Source organism: Triticum aestivum, chromosome 7A (genome assembly GCF_018294505.1).
Source record: "Triticum aestivum cultivar Chinese Spring chromosome 7A, IWGSC CS RefSeq v2.1, whole genome shotgun sequence".
Classification (NCBI taxonomy): Eukaryota; Viridiplantae; Streptophyta; class Magnoliopsida; order Poales; family Poaceae; genus Triticum; species Triticum aestivum.
The window spans coordinates 180,432,844-180,443,190 of record NC_057812.1 but is presented as its reverse complement, the minus strand read 5'-3'; the positions used below and the strand labels follow the sequence as shown (position 1 = coordinate 180,443,190).

Below are 10,347 nucleotides of genomic sequence, written 5' to 3'. Positions count from 1 at the left end.
CGGCCATGTCTGGCCGCGTCAACGGCGGCGCCTGAGGGCGCCGTTCCCCTCCTTGGAAGCGTCAGTATGGACTGATCCCCTCATTTCCCCTTCCCCTAGGTCTCTCGGGCGAAAGCCCTAACTTTGTTGGGCGGCGATGGCGCTCACGACGTCGTTCCCTTCTTGAAGGCGTCACTTTGGGAACCTTGGGGCAGGGTGGCGCTTGTGGGTGGTGGGAGACGGCGGTGGTGCGGCCCTACCCTAGCATGGATCTACGTCCGTTGCTTGGAGATGGACTCGCGTAGGTGGAGGTCGTCGTTTGGCGTCATGATGACGCCGATGGCGGAGACACCTGCCAAGGTTGGCACCTCAATTTGCTCTGAAGATGGACCAGTGGAAGATGACGGCGACGACACATGTCAGTGCGTCGGATTGATTTGTGCATCAGACCCGATATGTGGCTCGATCGGGGCCTCCTGCTTTAGATGTTAGGCTTAGGTGAGAGGTCTTGATATTTGGCCCAGCTCGCACCCGTTCATCAAAAATGCTACACCTACGTAAAAGCCTACGTAATCTTACGAAAGTTCCCTAACTAAACCTTCCACCGCCCCTGATTTCAACGGGGTGGGCCCCCCTCCCCTGATTTCCTCTAACAAAAAGGCCACGTCAACTGTTACATTAATTACGTATAGATAGCTACGTAGGTGTAGCATTGATGTCCTTTCATCATATGGATTGGAGTAGGCACAGATGTTGTCAAGATGGCGGATTCAGACATATTGTTGTACTACTTTGTAAGGTCCTCGAGAATAATCAATAAAATGGCAGCATACATCTCCCAGATGTGAGGCCGGGGTCATCCTCTTTTTCTAAAAAAAAAGAACAAGCTGGTTCAAACATAGCAGTTCGAAACAAGCATATTGCCCAAGAGAAATTCTAACGATCTTTCCATCATTTTGCATTAATTCAGGAGCACCAGGATGGGCATAGAAATACACCAGATGACAAATTGGGATCAAACGGCTGAGCCACTTTGGTTCAGGGTTATTTCTCGCTTGCAAACACAGAACTAGAAAAAGGATAAAACTTAAACCTCACTCGTTAACGGCGCACAAGCTTGTCGCCGGCAACTAACAACCGTAAGGGAAAACAAAGTCCGGCGAGTCACCGACCGGCACCGAGGAAGAACTCCAGGTTTTGCAGCTGAGGGCTTCGCGCAGATTCTCTTTGCGAAGCGACCAGCAAACTACATCAAAGCTATCTAGCTTCTGCCCCACCTTCTTGAACACGAGCACGACTAAATCAAACACCAGCAGGGCCTGAAGTTGCTGCCCTGCTCCTCACATCTTCCATGTGTAGGCAACCGGGCTGCGGACGACATGCTCGTCGCTCGCCCATGATATCCAGCAAACTACATCAAAGCTATCTAGCTATATTTCATCTTCTCCTGAACCTGAGCACGACTAAATCAAACACCAGCAGGGCCTGAAGTTGCTGCCCTGCTCCTCACATCTTCCATGTGTAGGCAACCGGGCTGCGGACGACATGCTCGTCGCTCGCCCATGATATCCACCCGAAGTCCGGCTTGGCGCGGCCCGGGCCGGCGGCCTTGGATTCGAAGGTGACATAGTACCTCTGCTTCTGCCCCACCTTCTTGAACACGAGCCTCGCCGGCGTCACCGTGACGCCGGCGGACGCGGGGCCGCTCACCTTCACGTCGTAGACGGCCATGGCCGGGCCGACGTTGGTCAGCTCCCTCCTGTACCTCACCACGTGCCTCGGCTTCTTCCTGAACACGACGGAGAAGGATGGGTAGTTGAGGTCGCCGGGGCGGGACCTCGGCGGGCACGAGACGTTGGCCATCTTGGTGATCACCCGGATGTGGGCCGCGCTGTAGTCCAGGGAGCAGAGGAAGGCGACGTAGTCGCTGGTGGAGATGTCGTACACGAGGCCCGGGGAGAGTGCCTTCTGCGGGTCGACATGGCCTGCGCCGAAGCCGAACGGGGTCGCCAGTGAGCTCCCGGCGGCGTCCCGGAGCGAGGAGTTCGTGTTGTCCATGGTGTATGTGGTGGTCATCAGCGCCGACTTGATGGCCGCTGGGCTCCAGTTTGGGTGCGCCGCCTTGAGCAGCGCGGCCAGTCCGCTGATGTGTGGGCAGGACATCGATGTCCCTGCAGGAATCACAATCACACTATTGTTCAGTAAAAGTGTAAAACACAAAGGGAGTGAGCTGAATATTTATTGTACTCATATTTGGTTTGGAGGCAATCCGGTATCTTGTCACGAGATCCAGCATGCAATGCTAGAAACCACTCAAACCAAAAAGTAACAAGGGAAAGTAACTTTCTTTGGTGGTGTTGGCTTTGAAAGGTTTCACATCTAGTCTAGTCTAGTCGTCTAGAGCATCACATGTGCGCGTCTGACAAAAGGCAGTGAAAACAAGTGCTGTTTCTGTTTCCTCCAACAAGCAGCGAAAGTTGAAATGAAATGGCGCCTTTTTGGAACTTTAGTCTGAAGGATTTGATTGTGGGTAGCATTTTTTTTCATAGTCAATTTGCGCAGGCCGTAAAAAATGAGTGGTAATTCCAAACATGATGACAATATCAGCAGAAACTGAATCTGAACAGTGCACTCACCGGAGATGATGTTGAAGGGAGTCCGGCGGCCGTCCTTGGCGAGCCCGGTCGGCCCTTTGACGCCGGACCACCCGGCCAGGATGTTCACGCCCGGACCGATCATGTCCGGCTTCAGGATGTCGGGCACGACGGTGTTGGGCCCGCGGGAGCTGAACGCCGCCACGACGGGCGACGGCCGGATGCCGAGGGCCGTCCCGCCGAAGCTCAGCATTGCCATCGGCCGGCCACCGCGCTGGGCGTAGTCCCGTATCTTGTCACCGGTCGACTTGCCCACCGCCACGGCCGGGAGGAGGTGGCTGTCTGCCACGAGCTCCTCGCCGCTCGCTGCCGTGTTCGCAAGCACCATCCCGGCACCGCCAGCGGCCTTGACGACGGCGCCCTTCTCCACGCGCGCGTTCACGCCGCGGTCGCACAGCACAATCTTACCGCGCACGGACGCCGGGTTGAGCGTGCCCGAGAGACAGAGCTTGCTTGCGTTGTCACGGCTGTCGCCGTAGACGAGAGGGAGCATGACGGGGCGGCCGGATTGGGCGTAGAGGGACACGCCGGCCAGACGCGCGCCGGATGGGAGCGTGACGTAGGCAGGGAAGTCGCGGTCCAGCGTGCCCGCGCCGACGGTGGCCACCCACGGCGCGGAGTTCGCGACCGTGGCGCCGGACGGGCCGGAGTTGCCTGCTGAGCAGGCCACGAACACGCCGGCCGCCGTGGCACCGAAGGCGCCTACTGCCACGGTGTCCCGGTAGTACGGCGCCGCGCCGCCGCCGAGCGACAGGGATAGCACGCCCACCCCGTCGGCCACGGCGGAGTCAATGCCAGCTAGAATGTCAGAGCCGAGGCACCCCTCCGGCCAGCATACCTTGTACGCCGCCACGCGAGCCCCGGGCGCCATTCCGCGTGCCGTTCCTGTGGCGTACCCGAACAGGCTCGCGTTGGTCACCGCCGCGCCCGCTGCAGTCGTCGCCGTGTGCGTCCCGTGGCCGTCCCTGTCCCGCGCCGACCGCCTCCCCGCACCCATCCCCCCGCGGCCGCCGTTCGCGGCGCGGAAGCCCCGCGAGAAGCTCCGCGCACCTACGAGCTTCCTCCCGCACGCGCTCGCCGGGAAGTCCACGCCGGCCTCGCACACGCCCTTCCAATGCGCGGGTGGCGGCGGGAGGTCTCCGCCCGCGAAGCTCGGCGACTCCGGCCAGACGCCGGTGTCAAGAACCCCTATGACCACGTCGTGCGAGGCCGCGTCCAAGTTGTGGATGGCCGGCTGGTACGCCGGGGAGAGCAGCCCCAAGAACTCCGGGGTGCGCGTGGTGTGGAGCTGGAACACGGTGTCCGGCACGACCTGCAGCACGCCCGGGCTGTCGCGGAGGAGCGGCAGGTGGTGCGGGAGCAGCGCGGCCGCGAAACCGTGCGCGGCGACGGAGTAGGAGTAGAGCAGGTGGCGCGCCGGGTCGATGGACAGGGACTGGAGGTGCGCCGCGTGCCAATGGGCCGGGGATGGGTGCGCCGCCGGCATGGCCGCCGGGTCCATGAACACGATGTAGGTCGTCGTCCTGCCGCCGCTGCTGGAGACGTCGGCGTCGCCATTGACATTGGCAAGCGAGTGGCTTGCAAGGAGGACGAGGACGGAGAGCAGCAGGTGAGTGCCCTCCATTGGGGGAGTGGAGAGTGGGGAACGGGAAGTGAGGGGAGGACGAGACTGAGGCTGACTGAGATGGTGGTGATAATGGCTAGTGTCTGGGAAAGCGCTTGTGCGTGTGGGGAGATGGGGCCCTTCTGCAGGGCTTTAGAGAGGTTTTCTGGGCTTTTTGGCGGATCAGCATGAGTGATCAGAGAGGAAGAAGATGCTCCGTTTTCCCGCTTTTCCTTTGGGGCCAGATAAACTTGAGATGATTAGGGAGTGATGCGGCATCTTTCCCAGGATTAGTTGGCTTTCGTGATTATTTTGGTTTCTAGTAAGTGATGAGAGAATAAGACTGTGTTGGTAACGCCTCTGTCGAGTGCCTAATAATTCGTTGATCAAGTATATCCTTTTGTTCATCATTCGCCTTTCCACCATCTATTCCGGCTTACCTCCTCAATTTCGAAGTAGAACCCTCTTGAACTGTTCTTCAAAACACCACTATTAGGAAAAAGCCTAGGAGCAGCGCGGGTTTTCGGCCTTTTAGTAGCGCGGGGGCCGGCGCTACTAATAAGGCGCTACAGCTAACGTATAGCAGTAGCGCTGGTCCATCCGCGCTACTGCTACACAAGTGTTGCAGCAGCGCGCTTAAAGGAACCTCGCTGCTGCTAATAGCTATAGCGCGCTTCCCCTGTGCGCGCTACTGCTACAACCGCGCTGCTGCTAACTTTTCTCCACTCGCTACTGCTAATTTTAGTAGTTTTTTGTTTTTTTTCGGCATATTTGTTTTGTATTTGAACAGGCTTTATAGAAGAATCTTTAGCACACACAAATGTCATCATGATCCACATACAAATGCCTACGAGACCACAAATGTAATCATAGCATATACATACAAATAGTCTCGTCATAATCATCATCCAACACAAAGTGGTATCTTGTCATCATCTCGAAAATAGCGATACATGCAAGTCTCGAATACTTGCAACTACAACGTCATCCATCTAAACAAAGGTATACGCGAGAAGAGCTATCACTATGAGTGAGAGCGGAACTATGCAGTACATGAGATGGCGGTTACGAGTCCTCTCTCGTGCTAGCATGAACCTCAAGTAACTAGCTTCTCCTTCTTGTCTGCTTTTGAAGCCTTTATGGCTGGCGTCCGAGAACCCATTCACTTGCGCCTGACACTCATGCCACTCGTTGTACACCCCCGGAACCTTCCCTTTGTACACGACATAGCAGTTCCATCTCGCCATCAAGAAACTAGGTACCTGTTAGAGATGCATGTTCATGAAGAGGATGTACAATCATATATATGCAACAAAATATACTAGAGAACACCGAAAAAGAAAGGGTTAGTAACTAGATGCAACATACAGCACGCAAATTAATTAACTAGAGGTACGCAGGTCATTGTACGCAAACTAACAAAGTAGCGTTACGCAAGTTCGGCAGGGATCATGGACATCACAAAGTTGCATCGCTACAAATAGTATACAAGTTCAACCGACACATATCATCATCATCGGCATCATAAATCACTAGAAGTTCCATCCTTCCATATCATCGAGGATGGACCCTAGCTTCTTGAACGGCGTGAGGTCTAGACGTTGCATGCCTATGCGAGTTCGGACGTCAGCTCACGATATAGGGCCGTGGTGGAACATCCCCTTCTCATCGACGACTTCTTTCATGATGATCGTCGCAATGTCGCTTTCGATGCGAAAGAAGTCATCTCTAAGTTTATAATCCGCTTCTCCATGAGATTCTAGCCACTTGTGGATATGATCATCATTTCTGCTTCTCATGCGAAGCTTTTGGTGATCCGTGTTGAACTGAATCATGAGATGGAGGATGTACAATCCATCCTTCTTGCTTGGTTTTGGGACTTGGATGCAGGAGAAGTTAGTTTTATGCGCGAAACCCATCTTCTTGTTCCTTTATTTCCTGATCTGCATGTGGCCACCTCTAAAGCTGAAGCCTTGGAGAGCATCATCTAGAATATTCATTATGTGGGTGTAGTCTTTTTTCTCGTAGTCTCGGGAAGGTTCAAAATACACGGTGTGGGAGACTTGCGGATAAAGAACGATAAGGACGGCGCGCCCGTTGCTGCGGGGAAAAGACACCTCAAATTATTCCCCATAGAGAGAGAAGGAATGATTGAAATGTATGAAAGGATTGTTCGAAACTGACTTACTTTGGATGATAAGGCACGAGGACAATTTCCCGGTCCTTATTCTGTAGCATGAAGTTTTGGAGGTAGTCCCTAGCAGTTTCACGCTCAAAGTCGCGAGACTCAAGAAAGACTCGTGCATGTAGTACGGATCCGCCACACAGATTTGCGAGACTTCTTCACTGTTCATGACAGAGCTCATATGTAGCGCAAAAAGGCGGACGATTGTAAAATCGAGCCGCCTTGTCAGAAACATCTCAAAGATATGGTCAAACCGCAGGAAGAACACCTCGGCGGGCCGTGTCTCGACGTAGCACTTCCCCTCAGGCACATAAGCCGCGTATGTCGGATATCCTGGATCCTTTGAGGCTAGTAGGCTTTTCTCAGTCGACAGCACATGGTCGTGCAGTCTCCTGAGATCCCCTGATAGTGCCTCCAGCGGTTTTGGCGGTAGCATCGGCTCGCCCGTGAGATGGAACATGGCCGCACCTTTCACGGGTACACGCTCTTCAGAATGCATCATTTGGCTGCTATGTGCTCTGGTTTGTTTAGCAGTCAAAAAGTCGAGGTAGTCTTGTTCACCCTCATAATCCATCTTGTCTGCATCTTGGTCAGAAGGCCCAGTTTCTTCGTTGTTCGACATGTTTCCTATGATTAAGTGTCCTCATTTATTTCTAAAAGTATGAATAAATGAGAAATGAGATAAAAAAGAAATCTATGTGCCAGCACTCGATATGCCAACTATGTAGCACAAATCATGCCTTTATTCACGGGAAATTTCGGCATGACCTTTGCTAAAAAATGGACATATCGAGCGCCTGAAATTCACCAGAACGGAAATGAATCAACATTCTGGCGTAACATAGGCAACTCAGATCATTTACCAAAACATGACATGTCCAAAACATGACATATCCACATATCACATGTCCAGTTCAAATTTGCATATAAATTCAGCAAATTTTGAAACCTATCTAAATTCATAACTAAATAGATAACCTAAATAACATAACTAAAACCTAAGTAAATTAACCCTAGCTAGCAGAGAGAGAGAGAGGGGGGTGGTTTACAGAGGGTGCAGGGCGAGGAGGCAGGCCCGACGAGGTTGGGAGGGGAGGAAGCAGAGGAGGGAGGCAAGGGCCGACGGGTCGGGGGCAAGCACCGGCGCCGGGGGCGAGCACGCCTGGGTCGGGGGCGGCGGGGTCGGGGCGAGCGCGGCGGGGTCGGGCGCGGCGGGGTCGGGGGCGGCGGGGTCAGGGGCGAGCGCACCGAGGTCGGGGGCGGGCGCACCGGTGCGACGGGGCCGGGGAAGAGAGAGTGGGGATTTGAGGGAAAAGAGGCGGGATGAAGCAGGGAGAGGGAGAATTTTGGGTTAAGTGGAGCAGCTATAGCGATTTTCTGCAGAAACCGCTACTGCTACCTTGACTAGCTGTAGCTCTTTTTCACTAAAGCGCTACTGCTATAACCAGTTTCCTTTTTTTATTTTCCTCAGCATAATAGGAACATATATATTACATCATTGGACCCTTGCGTAATAATGGCTAAGTGTGTATACAAAATAGGAACATATATATATTACATCATTGGACCCATGCATAATAATGGCTAATTAAGTGTGTATACAAAATAGGAACACATATTTTCATTTTGCAAAAGCATGAAATATTAATCACACCTCTATCTCGAGATCGAGCACACGGTGGAGATGATGATGTAGGGAGGTCAAAAGTGCACAAAGCTTTTCTTGACAAAGAAAGATCTAGTTAGGGGGCAAATATGTCACTTAACTAAATGCTACATCTACCTAGCTAGCTAATTTGGGAGGAGACAACTTCAACTAGTGGAGGGGGAGGAAAAAGAGAAAGGAGATGAATTAATGGAGGTGGTGTAGTTATAGCTAGGAGTAATGAAGAGAGAGAAATGTAGGCAGAAGAGGGAGAGTAATGGGGGGAGAAGTATTGAGGAAGAAGAAGAGTGAGAGAGGGAGGATGTGGGAGGTAGGGGAAAGGGAGGAGAGGAGATGGGGAGGGGAGGTGGAAAAGGTGGTGGGTGCTGCGTCTTAGCAGTAGCGCGGGAGAGAAAGCGCGCTGCTGCTAAGAGCGTAGCAACAACGCGCTTTCCTGCACGCGCTACTGCTAAATGGGCCAACCCTGTGCACAATTTCAAAATTAGCAGCAGCGAGGTGACAAAAAAGCGCGCTGCTACTATGGCATTAGCAGCAGCGCGCTCCCTGGCGCCGCGCTACTGGTAAACTTATGTCGTTGTGTACTGTCGGTGGATTTTTGTAGCAGCGCGGTTTAAGCGTCACGTGCTACTGCTAAGTTTGCACCAGTAGCGAGCTTTCCGTAGCCGCGCTGCTACTACTTAGCAGCAGCGCCTGTTTTTATGCCGCGCTGCTGCTAAGATTTTGTGTATAAGGTTTTCCCTAGTAGTGCACTTGTGGTTCTACGCTTTAAAATGTGGTTTTAGTTACCCTATTTCTATTTTGGCCTAAATATAAGTTTGCCTAAATGTGTGGGAATCTCACATGACGAAAAGAGACTCCTGCGTCGTCCTAGTCGCATGCTCGATCAACTTTTTCGAGGACCTTTTGTCGTGTACCCTCCCCTCGCCGTTGTTGGTCGGCACCACTAGACTTGTCCGCACGATTGACGGCAGCGGCGGGGCATCGTTCCCGTAGCATTGGGCAATGGGTGGGCGTCGGTTGGACGCCGTGAAGGCAGATAGTGCAGAGGTGGCGCCTCCACATGCTTGGGCGAGGGCCTCATGGCATTGCAATAAGCATGTGGCGGGCGCACCATCAGGCGGCGGGCGCACCATCAGGCGGAGGTCACCCGGAGCTACCATGGCCCAACCTAGCGTCGTAGCCCACACAGCCAGATCTGCGCGACCTCTGTTCGGGCTCGAGCATTGGGGATCTGGTTGCTGGGCGGTGCCGGAGGAGGACGACTATAGGGCAATGCCTCCATGGTATCCAACTTGTCTAGTGAGGTTGCCAATCTCACTAGTTTTGTTGGTTACAAGGATAAGGGTATCGTATGTTTGGAATTGGATTATAGAACAAAAAGTAAACCAGTTTAGATTGTAAATAACATTAGCAAAAAGGATCGAGGTTGTGATTATAAAGAATAATGGATAGGGATCCATAACTTCACTAGTGGCATTTCTGCAAAAATAACATTGCACAGGTGCGGTGAACAAATTACAGTTGTACACTAGTGTAGAAATGCGTATACACAATCTTAATTAGTGGCGTGCCACTTTCAATCCACTCCATTTTTACTAGGTTAATGGTGGTGTGGCTGCACTTTTACATGCCAAAGGTGTGTAGCACCAAGTGTCCTGACGAGGCACAATTTTTTTTTGCAGTGAAACCGTAGAACAATAGTTCTACAATATTTTCATTCAAAGTAAAATATGTACAATTCGTTCTTACAACAAAAGGAATCAACCTATGGCAGTTTTATGAAACATTGAAAAAACTAATTAAATGTTTTGATCAACCCAACTACGAATCTTTTTTGCTTTGGAGTGCTTTGCTTTTATCTGAGCAGCCCACAGTCCTTCTTGAAGATAAATTTTCCACCGCTGAATGTGTGGTACAACTGATCTGAAGATCTTGTCATTCCTTATGGACCAAATACCCCAACATCCCATAGTTATAATGTCCAATGCCATATCTTGTGGAAGTTGTATTATCGCCAACTGGAGGTCATCAAATGTTGAAATACCTCTGTGCTTTAATGGGATGATGATATCCCAACACTAAAGAGCAAAAGGGCAGTTCTAGAAAAGATGGAGGGGAGTTTCCTCAGTGTTATCTGAACATAGAGCACAATTATAACTGTCCAGATGCATGGTCTTTCTGTTGAGAAGGTTTCTTGTGTTGATCCTGTCATGGAGAAGTAGCCATAGGAAGATCTTGTGCCTCAATCTACAAGATGTTT

General features: G+C 52.1%; 1 protein-coding gene across 1 annotated transcript; it reads right to left on the bottom strand.

The window, feature by feature from the left end:
- Positions 1–899: 899 nt before the first annotated feature.
- Positions 900–4,340, bottom strand: LOC123150099 (subtilisin-like protease SBT1.8). The gene is made up of 2 exons (XM_044569899.1): positions 2,616–4,340; positions 900–2,150 (listed from the first exon to the last, which is right to left on the bottom strand). Exons 1-2 carry the CDS (start codon positions 4,255–4,257, stop codon positions 1,486–1,488), a joined length of 2,307 nt encoding a protein of 768 aa, XP_044425834.1. The 5' UTR covers positions 4,258–4,340; the 3' UTR covers positions 900–1,485.
- Between the last annotated feature and the right edge of the window lie 6,007 nt (positions 4,341–10,347).